The 19,210-nt window shown below is 38.2% G+C and overlaps 1 protein-coding gene across 5 annotated transcripts in view; it reads left to right on the forward strand.

The window, feature by feature from the left end:
• LOC117394346 (oxidation resistance protein 1-like) overlaps nt 1-19,210 on the forward strand; it is a 155,481-nt gene that overhangs the window by 44,967 nt on the left and 91,304 nt on the right. For all 5 annotated transcript variants that reach the window (XM_059012690.1, XM_059012693.1, XM_059012691.1 and 2 more), the window contains exon 3: nt 15,440-15,639. In XM_059012690.1, the coding sequence (XP_058868673.1) occupies nt 15,440-15,639 (200 nt within the window). The remainder of the gene's footprint in view (nt 1-15,439; nt 15,640-19,210) is intronic.

Genomic DNA, 19,210 nt, shown 5'->3' on the forward strand with positions numbered 1-19,210 from the left:
TATTTAAGTCTGAAAGGCTGCAATATTACACTTTTGATTCATTTGTCGAATAAATTTCTATTAAGGAGCCATACCATCATTATCTTTTAAAATATCTAAATATAATAGTGGTTTTAAGTGTTAATGTAGGTGTTAAAGCGCTGCCGTGGGGAGCACAGGATAAGTCATACAGCTTGGACAGCGCCGGTTCGTGTCCAGGCTGTGCAAAGAGGCCGAGCTTTCCTGGGGACTCCGAAGGGGGCGTCACTGACGCTCCCAGGGGTGGGGATGGGAAACCAGCAGGGACTTACTCTCCTCATCATGCAACAGTGAACCCTACTGGCCAGACACCGAGCATATTCAGAGTGGATAATAGCAGGGCTGATCTCTGTCTTCTGGAATCGATAGCCCGTCCACCTCTGCTCTGGATTGTTTGGCGTAAAAGCGATTCTGGCTTTAGGCTTGTGAGATCGGAGGACTTTCACACGCCCTCAGAAGGTCTGACGTGTGGAGACTCGCAGAAGAAAAGTATCAAGGACACAGTCATGCTGTTTATCAATATAGGCAAGGTCAGCTTGTTTGATTTCTGCATGTTTTTGGCATTTTACTGACAAGTAGCTGGGACTAGAAAAAAACTTGAAATAATGTGAACAATTTGAATGCTAACTCGTGTTCTTTTCAGTGATTAGCATCATAGACATGTTACAAGAGTACAAAGGCACTACCTCAGCATATTAAGTTCTCAGACTTTCTAAGGGCTCAGTCCAAGGTGGTTGATGCTAACAAAATGTAAATGACTCAGATAATGAAATATACGTGCTTATTTATTTATTTATTTTAATTTGCCTTTTTTCCCCAATGTTATTATTTAAGAATCAATTTAGTCTATAGATAATAATTAATATATTGGAAGCCATATGGCACACATATTTTTCTCTTAATAAAGGAATATTATAAATAGTAAAGGAAATGTAATGGAATAGAGCTTTTCAGCAGCTATATGACTCATCATAGTGAGGCTGATTATGGTAATGCAATCAATTCCTTTGTATATACATGCCTAAAACAAGACGGGGCCCCTATATGGTGATTGTTAATAAATATATTTAAAATGCTGTCACTCTCTCTACACATAATGCACATCAGGCTTGTCGTGTGAATAATGCCTTCATTGAATGATTGCCTAGTCTTGGAGAGGCAGAAAAAAAAACATGGGATAAATGAAGACGTAGATAAGATTTAAATGTGTCAGCTAAAATCTACAATATACTTCCGATTTTCATTTTGTGATTTTGCTAATACTATACATGGGACAACATTGTTAGAAAGTAAGCTGGGCAGCTCCCTTCAGCCTTTTACCTCAACTTCTGACCATTTTACCAAGTATTTCAATCTCTATTGCAGACATTTCAAAGGCTAAAAGGGTTGCAAGCTCTTTGACATTTATTGTTTAGTCCACCATTGGCTGAGGGTACACCCAGGTATGTTTTTTTTTTTATTTATTTTTTTATTCTGCTAGATAAGGCTCTATTCTGATTAACTGATCATGGCAGGATGTCTACAAGGGAATGGATGGGAATGGACTGATCTACTGGCCTTTCTGTACAACTGTGTAGAGTTGGCCCATATAATGTGATTTAATAGCAATCAAGCTATTTTAACAAATGCATTCATTACTTTTAAACTGCTTCGAGATTTTTTAGTGACTTACTAAGTTTTTGTATTTATTGTTTACTTTATTCAGGCAGATTTGATTAATAGATTAGCAACAATTTTAGTCAGTTAAAGCTAATTCATCTGTGAATCTCTTAATCTTTATCAATTAAACACCCCAGCTCTGAGTAAGAAGGACATGGACGACATGTCGTGGGCTCACCTAGCAAGTTATTGGCTATACTGGAGAATACCAGCTTGCTGTCCTCAGCTGAGGCAGCATTGCATCTTTCTTAAGGCACCTTCATTGAGCACTAAAGCTGAATTCTGAATTACATTTGATTATCTCTTAATTTAAATTAACCTGAAATTCTTATTTATTTTTTATATAATTTAAAATTAAATGGTAAGAAGAGATATTTCAGAAATACAGCATGTGTGTATAGCACATCCACAGATTGATTGCATCAAAAAGTTTAGGGGAAGGGAATTTCTGTAGCTTCCTCCTACACAGCATTCATTAGTTATGTTAATCAGTGGGTTATTATTATACCTGATTTCACGTGACTTTTAATCACAACTGTGCAACCAAAATAAAACATTTTAACACAGCTAGTATTTAGTACTGACTGGGATCATTAGTACTGGTGTTCCCAAGCAGGTGGCTGTTAGATGGTTTCATAGGGGCCACAGCAAAATGTATTCCTAGATGACCATGAAATCTGACTCAAAGCAAAGTTTCCCCAGGCCAGGGGATTAATTCATTTACCCTTAATGAACTCTGCATGTAGGTGCATTGGCATGTTTGTAACATTTACCATCTTGACATCAACTAAACAATGTCTACCATAATGCATCCTTCACTGGGTCGGATTCAGGATGTGTATTATGTGTTATGTTGCGTGTGGTGTGTTAATGTTGGTGTATAGGTATTGGTGCACGGGATGTAAATGAGTCTGTTTAGCACAAGTGATTTAAAGTATATCATTGTATCTAGGCACGGGGATTGCACAATCACTTCACTTGCAGATAAATTATGTAATAGTATGTGAGCACGGGGATTGTACAAATTAGTTCACGTGCTGGGATTCAAGTGAATAATTAATTAGTAATTGTATCCCAGCACAACTGTATATATAGAGGCATGACGCACTCACTCGGGGTTGGGTGTTTGGTGAGTAGAGAACGGGAGAGAGAAGGAGAGTAAATTAAATTAAATAGTAACAATTGGTATTTCGTGCTGGAAGCACCAGCACGGTACTTGTTTGTCTGTCTCACTGTGTTTGTTAGTGTCGGTCTGTTCGTTTGGCCATTGTGCCCTTTTATTTTCAGTGTTTTGTTTTCTTTTTAAACCTTTTATTTATTGTGTATTGTGTTTCTTCCGGGTCTGACGTCACCACTCAAGCCTTCCTGTCACAGACCCCCACCCCCCACCGTGCTCTCATGGCATTTGAATGTCTCAAGATCCCAATTTCAGCTTCATTCTTTACTGTGTGGGGGTTATTGCAAGGATAAGACACTTGGGTTTAAAACACAATACAATATTAATACAATATTCTATTTTATAGCAGGAATTATTGCAGTTCACTTCCACCCTACCTTAACTCCACTACTTCCCTTCTAAATTATAAATGTGAAAACCTGCTATTGTTTCACTTTTGCTGACCCTGAAATGTTTGCTTCCTGGAAATAGTGGTCCGTGATTTCATTGCTAAATGGCATGTAATAATCTTAGTCACTGTGTCTACCCAAACTGTGGGTATGAAGGTAAGAAATGTATTGTTTACTTTTGTTGTGCTTGAGATAAAAAAACATTTTAATGCACTAAGGCACTGAGGCCTTATGTACAGTACTGGACTAGGGGTTTCACCATAGCAATGACAGTTTTTTTTTTTTTTTTTTTTTTAATTATGATGAACTTTTAGATTCACAATAAGTTCCAGTTCTAGTTTCTTCCATATCTATAAAATACTCAATAGTGGTACATTTAGAAATACTAAAATAAACTTTCTAAAATTCAAGGTCAAACATTTCGAACAAAACATTCATTGAATTATACAAAGTTTCTTTTACTATTTATAAGTTTCAAGTTGCTAACAAGCAGAAACTTTGGAACACCATTTAAAAACCCATCGATTGATTTATCTGTGAAATGTCAATTTTTATGTATCAATGATTTCTTTAACAGTGATGTTTCAAGATATGTTAACACCTGCATGATCATTTATTATTGAAACATGCTTTTCTGTAAATTAGAAATTGCACTCTGCACCTCACAGAAAGCAAAGCTGTGTTTTATTCCCTCTTTACAGTATCATGCTGTATTTGGTTTCTCAAAGAAATAAAACATGTTCCTAACTGTCCCTTATGTCTAACATCACTTCCACTGATGGGAGTATATATCCCATTTTGCTTAAACTAAATACTGCCAAACGAACAAGCTGCCTGTTAACTGGTGCTGAGATGTCAGACTTGATGAGCCTTGGCCAATCTGTCTGACAGTGCTGCAGGGAAAAGGAAGCATAAAGGAAACTTGAGGAATAAAGGTCACACCAGGGAACACATACTCAAGCAGAAATAAAACATTTCCAATTTAAGAATTCAGTCTTGCCGTGAATGTGGACATGCATTGGGATGCATTTAAGGAGTCTTTAGGGACATGAGGATTTGCTCTTTCTTTGTGAAGATGTCTTTCAAACACTTAATGAGATTAAAGCTCTGTAGGTGTTGTCAGTTGGTGTCAGTGATTTGAATTGCGACAGATGTTGAAATGGCTTGTTATGAGCACTCAACAGATGAAGTCAACAGATACACTGAAAAAGCAGAAATAATTTGGCAGTGAAATGTTTTGCCTATATTTGAGATTGGAAAAGTTGGAGCTTGACAGATATTGGGGTGTGATTCACAGAATAGTTTTGGTGGCATTAGTACCATTTATGTCTTGAGGCTGTGTGGTCCAGTGGTTAAAGATAAGGGCTTGTAACCAGGAGGTCCCTGGTTCAAATCCTGGCTCACTCACTGACTCATTGTGTGACCCTGAGCAAGTCACTTAACCTCCTTCTGCTCCGTCTTTCGGGTGAGATGTAATTGTAAGTGACTCTGCAGCTGATGCATAGTTCACACACCCTAGTCTCTGTAAGTCACCTTGGATAAAGGTGTCTGCTAAATAATAATAATGTGCTATAATATAATAATATGCAAATAATAATAATATTAGTGCTAATACCTTTCTTCAATAAATGATCTAACCCACAAACGTCAGTCTGTGTGCTTGAATTAGTGCTAGAAGCACGTTTTCTTAATAGCACCTTGTGAACGCAATTGAGGCATTCCTGTGGCAATTATATAATCTGCAAACTACCAAGGTATAAGACATTTGTGGGGCTCCCGAGTGGCGCATCCAGTAAAAGCACTCACTAGAGTGCAGGATGCGCTCTATAGCCTGGACGTCGCCGGTTCGAGTCCGGGCTATTCCACAGCCGACGGTGGACGGGAGCTCCCAGGGGGCGGCACTCAATTGGCCGAGCGTCGTCCGAGGGGAGGGAGGGTTAGGTCGGCCAGGGTGTCCTCGGCTCACCGCGCACCAGCGACCCCTGTAGTCTGGCCGGGCGCCTGTGGGCTTGCCTGTAAGCTGCCCAGAGCTGCGTTGTCCTCCGACGCTGTAGCTCTGAGGCCGCTGCACGGTGAGTCTGCAGAGTGTAAAGAAGCGGGCGGCTGACGGCACACGCTTCGGAGGACTGCGTGTGTTCATCTTCGCCCCTCCCGAGTCAGCGCAGGGGTGGTAGCGGTGAGCTGAGCCTAAAAATAATAATTGGGCATTTCAAATTGGGGAGAAAATAATAAAAAACTGATTGGCAACGACTAAATTTAAAAAAATAAAATAAAAAAAATAAGACATTTGTTAGCACCTTCCCAAAGGCGCGTTATTAAAACAAGGAGAGGTCCTTTTTTTAAGAATAAGTTAAATTTAGACAGTTTCCCAGGTGACGTGTTTGTTAAAAGGTTTGGCCTACACAGCATGCAATATCAGAATTATGCAAGGAGCTCAGACCTGAATTGGAATCTACCACCAGGCAAACACATACAATATCTGTTGAGGCTAAGATTTTATCAGCACGTTTAAGTGGCGGTTACGGAGCTGCATTTTTTTGTAATTTTACTGCATTTATTAACAGTGTATGTTATTTCCTTTTACAATTGTTAGTATTTATAATACAAAATGACCCAATTTAACTGTTTGGTCCGGAGATCACTCAAATTGGCCTGTCACATAAATGTTTATTTTGCAGTGAGATATTAATTTGGTAATGTTTGAATCAATGACCGATGTATGGATTTGTTGCAGCACCAACTACTGATAATACCTCAGAAACTGGCATCTTAAAATGTTCAGTGTTATGGAAAGTCCTGGAACAAAATCTAATGGCACCCTAGGTCATTACATGTGACCTAAGGTGGCCGCCGTATTGAGGATCCTGGCCGTCATATTGGGATCATACATAGATGATAATGATCTAAGGTTTCGAGATATTGGCTTCATATTCGATACACTTGCAATATTCAGTATTAAATGATTCCGTAGTTAAAGTTCAATCTGGGTTGTCATTGAAGAACAATATGAACACGTTTGTGTGCCCCTGCCACAGTAGCAAAGACCCAGAAACTGTTTGTGGTAGAGACTTTTGTATTTTCAGTTATATAAACCTGCATGCCTAATGTGTTGGTGGCCATGACATTGACCTCTGACCTAATAGGTCTTTCATATTGAGGCCTTGTGAACGCTGAAGTTACAGCTGTATTGAGATAGTACACTTTGAGCTACCCTCTTCATGTTTGGTACACAGCTGTATTCTTTCATTTTCTTAGATAGGTTCCATTACCAGTGTTGTCTATTACACATTTTAGCCACTGCCCATACTAGTGATATAGACCACTAGTAATCAGACAGTGGGGTTACAAGCTGTATTCTTTCAATAAAGTTACATCATAGGTGGTGTTTAGTAGAGATAAACCTTTTAAAAAAAACCACATTTTTAACTTCTATCAATTAACTTTTTCACATTCACATATTACTTCATGTTTATAAACACATCAGTATTTTTAGTTGTTTTTGTAACCTGTAACCAGTCTGTCAGTTCAGCTTGTAGCAGATGTTTACTTAATTTAGTTATCTAGGTAATTACTCCCAATTACTAATTTTGTTTTAACTTGTATTCCAGTTATTGCCCCCAAAAGGAAATAATCGCAATAGGAATATACACAATGAACTCTATAGTAATATTCATCGAGTTCAGATCCATCAATCCTGATGAAACTTTAACATTGATATAATATTAGACTGGATTATTAATTAGTACAGTGCATAGTAACAGATCAAAAGCAAACACAGACACTGGTTTAAAAGTATAATCAATTTATTTATAGCACAAACTAACAACACAAACTACAGAATTCCTAAATACTAGTGGTCAAACTAGCTTAATGTGAGAAGGAAGGAGATTTGAGTCAGTATTGCATCACACACCAGAATTTGTACCATATGTTTACATAAGTCAGAAATGCTGGAGGAGGATGTGTGGTCCAGTGGTTAAAGAAAAGGGCTTGTAACCAGGAGGTCCCCGATTCAAATCCCACCTCAGCCACTGACTCATTGTGTGACCCTGAGCAAGTCACTTAACCTCCTTGTGCTCTGTCTTTCAGGTGAGACGTAATTGTAAGTGACTCTGCAGCTGATGCATAGTTCACACACCCTAGTCTCTGTAAGTCGCCTTGGATAAAGGCGTCTGCTAAATAATAATAATATGCTTTCATGTAACCTTTGAAACTGGGATTAATATACATTTCAACAAACATTATTTAGATAAGGAATCATATGCTTAATCTATGCACCAATTGAAGTACAGTACAATGTCGCATATCCGACCCCCTGTGGACGGGAATAGGCAGATATGTGAAAATGTCGGATTTGCGAACATCTATAAAAAAAGCATTTACACATCCATAAATAGGTTAGTGAACAAAAACAACACGCAAACGGCTTTAAACATGGGGACATTTTATCCTTTAAAAGTAAGCAAACGTAAACAAGATTAATTAGGCTAGAAATACACAGTGTTGCTATGCGGTTTGCTATAAGCCATCTCCACGCAAAGCTTTAAAAAAAAAATACAAAACAAACAGTAAATCTACAGTAACCTACAACTGATGGCTTCTTTCTTAACTGCCTCCTGCCTCCTGCCTCCCTGGTTCTGTTTTCTTAATTAATATCTCTGTCACGGTACTTTGCACTCTTTCTTGATATTGCCAACAGCCGATAAGCAGCTCGGTTTGAATACTGCTTCGGCTATTTTAAACAAACGGCCGGTAAGCATTGCGTTTATGAAGCTTGCTTTGTTTAATTCAAATGCATTTAAAAGCTACAACAACATGCTGCCAATATCTGCAAGCATACGCTCCATCATATAAACACATTGCACAACAAAAAGCTTGTGAAACGTAGCAGTGAAACGTCACTGCTACACACAGCTGACTGACACACGCACACAGCCCGCCTCTCTTAAAGAGGAACGTGCCAAAAGGCTAATTTCCTATAACGCTTTTTTTTCAGTTTCCATCGCAGAAGCTGTATTTGCTGCCAATGCCATTACTCTTGTAGCCTACTTTTAATATTTATTTATTTATTTAGCGAGGCGATTAATTGATCAGATCGGTTATGTGACAGGGGCGGCACGGTGGCGTAGTGGTTAGCGCTGCTGCCTCACAGCGCCAGGTTCCTAGGTTCATATCCGGCCTAGGGTACTGTCTGTGTGGAGTTTGCATGTTTAAAAACCAAAACTCTTGGAATTAACTACGTATTTTAGTTTCACTTTTGGTCCTTTTTAAACACTTTGTAAAGTGCCTTTTTTCGCTGAATTTTTTTTTTAATTGATCTATTAAACCATTTTGGCCATTTTGTTTTAGACTTAGATTTGTCTACTTTTGGGATGTAATTGTTTTGCGCCTCTAGTATTACATTTTTTAAAAAACAGCCATCTCTTTTCTGTGGATGTTTTCTCTATTTTACTCCAATCTACTTCTGTTAGTCTCTGTTTTATACCTTCATAGTTTGCTTTTCTAAAATTGTAAATCTTAGCTTTAGTCATTACTTTTGGGGTTTTAAAAATCACTTCGAATGAGACCATGTTGTGGTCTGAGTTTGCCAATGGCTCTCTGACCACTGTTTTAGTTATTCTGTCTTCGTCATTTGAAAAGACTAAATCAAGGCATTCAAGTTCTAACATTTTGTTTCTGAGACATCTAGCATTAAGATAATACATTTAATGGCTGTCTTACCTGAGTTGTTGCCTTTGTTTTGATGTGGTCTCCCTTCTGTTTTTTTGTTTTCTCCCCCCTTCCTTTCTAGTTTAAATGCTTCTGGACCTCCTCAAGGATCCTTTGTCTGAGATTGGTTCCCTTTTTGTTTAAGTGCAGTCCGTCCCACCTATATAGATAGTCCTTGTTGTAGAATGTGCTCCAGTGTTCAAGAAAGATGAAGCCTTCCTGTGTGCACCACGATTTCAACCATGCATTTTTTGTATTTCCAGCTGTACATATGTTCCTATGCAAGGTGTGGGCAGTATCCCAGAAAATACCACAGTTTTGGTCTTGTCTTTTAATTTCCTTCCTAGCTCTCTGAATTTGTTTTGCATTGATCTTGGCCTGTCTCTTCCAATGTTGTTTGTACCGATGTGGATGACTAGTACCGGGTCGTCTCCTGTTCATTCTAGGAGTCTGTCCACGTTCTCAGTGATGTGCTTGACAGAGGCTCCTGGAAGGCAGCACACTGTTGTAGTAAGGGGGTCCAAACTGCGAACCGAACTTGCTGTGTTTCTCAATATGGAGTCTCCAACATTCATGACCTCCCTTCTTTTTGCTGCCCGGCCAGCACTGTTTATAGGGTCCTGGATGTTGTTCCTTTCATTCTCTTGATGTTGGTTTTGGTCATCTAAATTTTGAAGTGGCTCAAATTTGTTGGATGTTTGGATTTCTGGTGGTTGTGTTTGAAGAAGTTTCTTTTTTTCCCTGCTTCTGCCTATCTGAACCCAGCTGTTTCGACTCTCTTCCATCTCCCTGGTGGCTTTCAGTCTGCTAGGGGTGCAAACTTCCATGAATTGTGGGTGTGTCAGCTCCGCAAGCTCCTGTTGCTGTCTCATTTCCTCCAGCTCCATTTCTAACAGACTTACTCGTTGAAGCAAGTCCTGGATCGTGCGGCACTTAACCCAACAGAGCTCAACCAAGTGTGTGTATTCTCGGATTTCCCACATCATGCAGTTGTCACAGATTACTGGCTTGAAGACCATGTTTTTTTTTATTTTTTCTTTTTTTTTGGACGCTTTATGTTTTTGTGTACGACAGAAGTGGTACACATGTATAGGTCCTTTTCAACTAGTGGCATGAAAGGAATAGATAGGTATTTTAAAGTAAATTAAGTAGAGATAGTTAATATGTTACAATGTTAAAATATATCCAGACCACTAGAGAAAGCTACCACGCTGTATAGCCTATTATATAAACTCAACCTCAACCTGTGGAGAATGTTAGAGATATCTGTGTGTGAATGTGAGAGAGTCAGTCAGCGCAGCTCAAGGCAGTAGGTAAAGGACAAACACTTGCAGTTTCGGGTCGGGTTGCAGGTCTTATTAAAGCAGGTCGGGTTGCAGGTAAGAAGATGGTGATGCAGCAGGTTGCGGGTTCGGGTCGGGTCCTGTAGTAGTGGGTCTGGGTTGGAAGAGACCCACGCAGGACTCTGTCTTGAGATGCACATTTGGGTTGTCCATTGTAAAGTAGTATTTGTTCTCCAAACTTGAGTCATCTGCCCCCGCTCTCGCTGACTCTTGGGGTATTTTACGTCTTACTGTATTATAAGCCTCAAGTAGGTGTCTCCAGCATCTTGTTCAATATGGATTATGAATGTTTTGAAGAAAATGTTTCTTTGTAGCCTCTCCACATAACTGTTAACATGCCCCAGAACATTCTAGAACTTGCCATATAGGTTTATGTTCTTGTAAAATGGGAATTATAAGCCAAAGCAAACGTATGGCTTTGCAGAGTGTGCTGCTATAGCTAGTTCCAATTAATAACCCACAGGATGTATGGGACAACATTGTGCAACTGTATTGGGATACTTCTCAGCCAGAATAATGAATCTTGTGTAGAACATTCTTGAAATGTATTTTTGTTTATGACTGTAAGTCGCCCTGGATAAGGGCGTCTGCTAAGAAATAAATAATAATAACTATAAGTATGCTGTGACTTCTCAAATTGCTTTTGTTTCTGCAGTTTAAGCCAAACCAAGTGAACCCCTGTTGAGCTATTTAATCTTCACTTTGTCATTTTGGCACTGTGCTGCTTCATGTCTAGGCTTTATGAACTGGAAAACACTTTTTATTACTCCAAACTTTTTATTTTATTTTCACCATGTATTTATTCCTGTCAACTTTTGTCTAGTTGACTGACAAGACATTTTTTTCCCGCTGTAGGCCTCCTTAGCAAACCTGCACAGTAAAATCAAAACTGGCAAATAGATTGTGTGGCCATATATTGGCTTTGAAAAAGTATGACAAATGATGCTGTCCAAAACAAGAGTCAATAAGCATTACAGATTAGATTTAGGGATGTCCTGCTGACGTGTACTGGTGACAGGTCTAGTGTTGTATCTCCCTCCCTCAACACAACTCATAGTACATATTTATCACAATGTGTCTGCCATCTGCTGCTAGAAGTGTTTGACAGAGAATAGTGTCATCTTTAAATAGACATTGTCTATGGTTCTTAATCTTCCAGCCTTGATATGAAGTGTTCTATCAAGTGCCTTAATATTCTAAGCTTTTGTCAGAATATAAAGCATTAAGTCCTTCTCAAACAATCCAAAACTTCTAGGCTCTTGTATAATAAACTGTCAAAGGACAAAAATGTGTGCAGCAAGCACTCATCATTTTTCAAGATGGGAGACTGAACAGTAAAATGTATTGTATATTGCCTTATTAGCAATGAAAGGACTTAATTGAATAAGCTCCAGCATGTGTATGATGTAAATGTGTATGATATATATATACATGTTGTATTATTATTATGATTTATTATATATTTATATGACTGCGAAAAGCCCTTATTATTATTTAAATGTAGGACGGGCGGAAATACCGTCTGCCATTATGTGTTATTGTTTTGTGTGTTTTAGTACCTCTCATGAGAACACGTGGCTGATCAGCTAAATGATTATTGAATTAGCTGACAGCCACCCAGATTTTTTTAACATGTGCACATGTAGCCATCTCCAGATTAACTGAATGATTTGTTGCATATATAAAGGGCACATCAGCTTTCGCTGGGAGGTGTGTTAGAATGGAGCGGAGCGATACACGAATAGACAGAGGGCTAAAAGATTGCTACCTTCTTACTTACTTCCCTGAAAGGCACTCGTTTGTTTGTTTGTTTGTTATTTTGGCCATCATGCCGTTTATTTTGTGTTTTTGTTATTTAAAAGTGTTTATGATTAGAAAATAAATACCTGAGCGCAGCCAGCGTTTCATTTGCCCGCACGTACTGCCTTGTGTCCATTCATTTCCTGGCCTGATGTCACCACACAAGCTATCCTGTCACAGCCTTACAGGGAGCTAATCATAAAACTACAAAAGGGGAGGGCAATGGTGTCCTTCCATAGCCGTAGGACCTTGGCCAGATTAGCAGCTCTGAGCATAATGATTTCTCAACTAAACCAGATATCGAAGCTTCTGTTCTATGTTTGGAGAGGGCCTGGATTTGTTTTAGCATCATATTATTCGTCTCTTTATTTTTCACATTAGAGAACTCATTCAGTATGGCTGACTTTTAAAACAAAGTTTGTACTGCAAAAATTGTAAACTCTTTTATGCTAAAGGAAACTATTAAAAAAATTATTACACAATGCTGCATCACTATATAAGTCACATCTGCCTAAAAAGTAGACCCAAAACAGTAGCACATTTCCTGCTGCTCATGTAAGCACTTACCCGTAACACTTTTTTTCATAACCATTAGTGCCCCCATGCTGAAAACAACAACAACAACATTCTCAAATAAAACTGTTGAACTACTTTGTTTGTTTAATAATATTATTACTTGTACTATATACAGTATGTGATTTTTGGTTTTTGGCAACACTGGAGTTCAATTTATCTGTTAGGCAGGGATATTGCAAACAGTGGAAAACTTATGTGTATGAGAAGTTCAGTTCATTCCTGTTCTCCTGTGGCAATTATGCAGGGTTTTGTGGTGGAATCACAATCCAAGGCCTTCAGAAATGAAAGGCTGTTCATTCTATATCCATCTAAAAAAAAAGTGATGGGAAACAGATATAGCCGTTGATAGTCCTTCTGATCGGTAAGTGTGCTGCAACAGTGAGGCAATCTTCAAATTGGGCATTTCAAATCGAGTAGAAAAAAGGGGGTACAATGTATAAATCAGTGGTGAAGGTGAAGCACGTTGATACAGGATACAGTCATGGTACTGGGCTTTTTGAGGGAGGTGGTAAGCGCACCTGTCCTGACTTGAAGACCCCCCCCCCCCCCCCCCCCCCCACCTGTCGTTTATGCAGTTTTTTAAATTGTTTTTCATTTTTACCAGGTGGGCCCAGCATGAGCTCTGCATCCATGCATAGCTAGGCACTGCTGCCAGTCATAATGCTCCTGGGTTGCCTGTAAGCCTGAAGAAATACTTAAATTGCAATTCATCATTTATTGTCTCGGGCTGCACCTGCACAGTAAGGCTTCATATAATTGTGGGTGACTGATGTATTGAAATAGAGTGTTCTAGTTTAAAAAAAAAAAAGTCTAATGACTTAAGCACACATCTCAGGTTTCTATTGAGGTTCTTACATGTCAGTGGTAACTTGGCCACCTACTGTATAGTTCACTACTGGAGCTATCCCTTATTATATGAAAAAAAAATTGAAAATGATTAACAAGTTTCATGTAAAAAAAATAAAAAAAAGATGTTCTGGAAACTGGACTTTTTATATGTTTCCAGTCTGTATCTTGATTTCTGCAGTTGTATAAATTGTTTTATAAAAACACATACATATTATGATAATGTGTATTATTTAATTGCACTTACTTTTTATTTTAAATACTAATAAATAGCTGATTGTGAAGATACACTCCAAAAAACTCAGAAGTCATAAAAATCAAAGCATTTCATTATGATTAGGTTGTCACTGGGCGGGGCAATTTCTGGTGTGTGAGGGCTAGGGGTCCACTGTCCCAAAGCGGCTGCCCCTTGAAGGGAACACCATTGCAGAGGTTGTGGAGCAAATCACTCAGATAAAAAGAAGGAAGACATACCCATTTAAATAGGAAGACTGTTTAGTGGATGAAAGACCTGCGGAACTATAACCAAGGGTATGAGAGTATCCAGAATACTGTGACGGCACAGATCATTCTTCCTCAGAATCGAAATTCCACTTGTAAATACTTGCAATATGATACATACTCTGGTACTGAATATCCAGGATACTAAAGTATTCAGGATCACAACTATATAAATATAACAATTTAAAGGGAATGAAAGCATGTTATTTAACATGTTTTATAGGAAGTGATTCGCACTTTAGGCATATTCTGTGACTTGGATGGTTGTTTCTTGTTATGCTGTAGGTATTTAGATAATTCAACTTTATATATAAATGAATCCTTTTTTCATTCAGATTTGAGCAAGTTTATGGTACGTCAGAAATAGTGAATTAACAGCAGTGGTTTTTTTTGGTTTGTTTTGTCATTTGAATTTAGATAGTAAGAGGATTTTCTTCTGTAATATGACTGACAGTTACAATACATGCAAACCATTTAGCAGTTCCCTGTTGAATTATTGTTCAGGTTCTCAGGGCTTGAAATGTACTTTTGGATAGAAAAATCCACCGGCCACACAGACATTTTACCGGCCAATATCGTTCCGGGGGGTGACAACGACAAAAGAAAATGCAAAAACAAGCAACATTTGAGCAGTCTCAACAGGGTCTGGAACAATCTGCCTCATGAGTGAGGATATAGCTTCTGAGATGTGTTGGGCATCTGCCCTCTCCACAGACTGCATTCGCACAAACTGCACAGTCACCAGCCCTTTCTGGCAGAATCATACATATACTAGCTACTCTTCTATGACAGTGCTATCGGTTGAACCATCACTGACAGGAACTTTGCACTTTTATTTTCTCTTGCAGCTGCCTTCTTTCTACCTCAGCAATGTAGTGCATAAATACTCTTGCTTGTTTGTCATTCCAGTAAGTACGTCCTAGATTTAGCCCATTCTGTTCATCAACCCTATATTGTTGTTGTTGTTATTATTATTATTATTATTATTATTATTATTATTATTAAATGCTATTTTCTATTGTCACACTTTCTGACTGATGATCTGCTAATTAACTTACTATGTTTTTTCAAGCTTTAAACAAGTCAGTTCAAGATAAAATTGATTCCACTAAATAGTAAATTAACCAAAATTCATCATTAAGGATACGATTTTGTCACAGGCAAGTTGCGGGAAGAAAACAAGAATTTACGAAAATGTCACAGAAAGGTCACCAAATAATGTAGCTTAGTTACATCAACATACACAAGGGCTTTTAAACAGTACACCAAATCCAATAATATAAAGACTATTGCCTTTTACGTTTAAATGTTACTTTAGAGTACAAAACTCAGTTAAAGGTCCTTTCACACCAACGAGTTGAAAGGTCAAATCAACTTGAGTTTCACAAAGTGTAATGGTTACCTTATTTTCTTACTCCTAGACTGAAGAAAAAGTCCCAGTCAGTGGATATGAGTGCACAAGGATATCCTAGTCCCCTGGTGATAGATGCAAATTCATCACAACTCACCAAGTCCCCACTTGTCGCCAAGACAACCACTTCAGAGAAAGAAGAAAACAACGCAACCAATTCCCAAAGACGCAGCCCTCGTCGCAGTGACTTGAAGAGATATTACACCATAGGTAAGTGAAAGCATGATTTTCAGTAGAAAGACTACATAAGGGTATTCTAAACTAGTGTTCTGGGTTCAGTAGGACTTTCATTTATAAACTCATATGGGACCTCAGTTCCCTGACATGAAAGTGAAAGCCAGTAAGAGTGTGTGTGTGCATTAGTGTTTCATTGACATTATTGTGATACAAGTACCGTTGAACAAATTAGATTATTTGATATCCATGGAGTTGGACGTTCAAAAACGAGTTTTCTATGAGTAGACGAATGGTTCTCAATTGTGGCTCGTTAATATTTTTCCAACCAGGTCCTAAATGACATTAGAAAGTGGAACAGTGACTTGGTTTACATGCAGTTTAGAAACTCCAAATTATCTCGCCATTGTTGTGACAATGTGACATACCACGCACATATAACATACCACGCACATATAACATACCACGCACATATGACTTACCACACACATATGACATACCACGCACATATAACATACCACGCACATATAACATACCACGCACATATGACTTACCACGCACATATGACATACCACGCACATATGACTTACCACGCACATATGACATACCACACACATATGCACATTCCTCACCCTATAGGAAGTGCACAGCAACAAGTTTGGAAGCCGTACCATATGTTCCCACGATTTCAGCAATGGAGATTCTGTTTGTCAGGTAACCTTAGGCAATTTTCTACTATAACTAAAGGCTGTACCAAGTAATTCTTTATTAACAACTGAGATCTGCTCAGTATGTTTTTTTTTTTTTTTAACGTGACACCATTTATTCAATGTTGGTGACTCTTAAAATGATAGTACCCCAAAATGTATTAGCATAACTGAGAATTTGTGCCAGTAGTCTCCTTTATCATTGGTGTGGGCTACCAACCTCTGTATGAGGCTTGAGCGGCCGTGTATAGAGTTGAAGTAAAATCTCTTAAACCTAAATTTGTTTCACAAGAACGCAAACATGAATATATATATATATATATATATATATATATATATATATATATATATATATATATATATATATATATATATATATATATTAGAGGTCGGCACGGGTAGAAAATGTGGATCCAGGTACTCGTCGTGAAAAATACCTGGGTACCCGGATCTTTTCCAGGTAATCAAAACAAAACAAAACAAAACAACACATATATTAACTTTTTAAGTTCATTATACAGATTTAAATACTATATAGTACACATACATGTAGTCCCTTCAGATCTGTAGACTTGTGTAACCTTTTTCAGTATTTAATAATAATAATAATAATAATAATAATAATAATAATAATAACAATAATAATAATAATACCTCCGTTGCCCATTTCTTGTAAAGACACCAACATATCTGAGTTTTGTTCATCTTGGTTTTCTTTTGAAACTTCTCCAATCACATGAAAATTTGTTATTTCCCTCATCTTGGTTTGACAGGTTTTCAAACTACTGGAAACGAGTAGCCATCGCGCCGATACATCAGTGAATGATACTACATTACCAGAGTACATTACAACTGAGCTATGAGAATTGAGATCTGTGGTTTTTTATGTTTTATACTGTCTGCTAAAAAAAAAAAAAAAATATTTTTTTTAGTCAACCTTTAGGAATTTCTAGTGGCACACGTACGCCTAAATTAAAATTTACGTTCGCAGAAGCACATTTTTAGTCACATATGCGACCAAATTAGTCACACTGTAGAGTCCAGTTATGTTGTTTTGTTTCCGATTTAGTTCCTGAGAATAGTCGCCGCAGTTATTATTACTGAGTTATTATTGCCGCTCGATGTGTCAGTTAAGAAAAGGATTAATGTAAAAGCTTGTATTAACATTGTCTTTATTACGCCGGCCAGAGACCCACACTTACAACTGTATTGTCATATTTTCTACATTTTCTTTAAATTCTCAAATGTACTAAATCGAAACCCAGATAGTAAGAAGGGAACCGGGTAGCGTCGGGTAATTTAAAACTCCGGTTTTCGGGTACCTGTGCCGACCTAATATGTATACAGTAGAATTTTAACATATTAAAAAGTTATTTTTTTTATTTTTCTGTGCATCCGTGAGTAGAATATTATTGTGATTCCAAAACTACTGATGTATATTTTTATCAACCAATTATATCATCGACCACGTGGGTCCACCTTCCCTTTATTACCTTACGTGAATGTAACATCAAAGCCTCTGTTTACTGTTTTACTCAGGAAACCATAATGTCAAAGTTAAGGGAAGGAAGGAGATTTGTAAGTCTTTAGCCCCAAACATGTTATCTCTGAGAAAACACAGGGTCCCTTTTTAAATTGCCATTTGGTGCACTTCAAAGATTTCTCCTTGTCATCTGTCTTCCAGCTCCAGTAGTCTTAAACTAAACAGTTAATCTTTTCAGCTATAGTTTCCCGTAAAGCGTATGGTTTCTCCAACATGTATATGACCTTGGATTTTATCCGTCACATACATGACACACTTGGTCGCACTCTCAAACAGCCTTTTAACTTAAAACATGACCACAATGCTATTTTGTATAAAAAAATGTATTTGTTTTATTTGTTAAAACACTTTAAAAGAAAACAAACAGAGCTCTGTTTGTTGTTTTCATTTAATTTTTTTTAATTTTTTTTATTTGAGCAACAATTAAGCAACGGGCAGCAGTGTGGAGTAGTGGTTAGGGCTCTGGACTCTTGACCGGAGGGTTGTGGGTTCAATCCCCAGCGGGGGACACTGCTGTTGTACCCTTGAACTTTACCTAGATTGCTCCAGTAAAAACCCAACTGTATAAATGGGTAATTGTATGTAAAAATAATGTGATATCTGTATAATGTGAAATAATGTATAATGCGTTATCTTGTAACAATTGTAAGTCGCCCTGGATAAGGGCGTCTGCTAAGAAATAAATAAATAATAATAATAATAATAATAAGTTTTCTGCGTGGATCAAATCTGGCATGAAGTTGAGGGTGTTATAACAGTGAGGGGGAATATTGTCTCTAAAGCCCCTTTCTCACTGGCACTCTTACCCGGGTCACAATCCTGCATCTTGTGAAACCAAGTACCTGGGTCATATCCGGGTCACAGTGACCCACCTCAGGATGTGGGTCAGCACGCTTTGACCCGGGCTGAGTGAGATAAAATGCATGATGGCCGTTCATAAGCCGATGCAGTAACAAACAGCCACGCCTGCGTGAAGGTTTCACTTCCGCAAGGAACGTTTCTGTTTATTCTGTTTAGCCATATTTTTGTTGATTGAGACACACCATAAGCCACATTGCAGCAGGGATGAAGAAACATTTACTCTAATCATTTTGGCCAATGGTTCAAGATGGAGACGCTTGGATGGAAGCGTCCGTGACAAGTTCCTCCCAGGGCATTGATACGCACATTGTGTACTTGCGCCTGTCACCCAGGTCAACCCTGCTTTATCAAAAGCAGTGTGAAATCGCGTAGCCGACCCACATGACACCGTGCTCTGACCTGGGTAGGTTCTGACTCGGGTAGAGCATGCCAGTGTGAAAGGGGCTTAGGACACTCTATACGTCCTGTTTTTTTTTTTTTTTTTAATTCTCACTAC

Source organism: Acipenser ruthenus, chromosome 3 (genome assembly GCF_902713425.1).
Source record: "Acipenser ruthenus chromosome 3, fAciRut3.2 maternal haplotype, whole genome shotgun sequence".
Classification (NCBI taxonomy): domain Eukaryota; kingdom Metazoa; phylum Chordata; class Actinopteri; order Acipenseriformes; family Acipenseridae; genus Acipenser; species Acipenser ruthenus.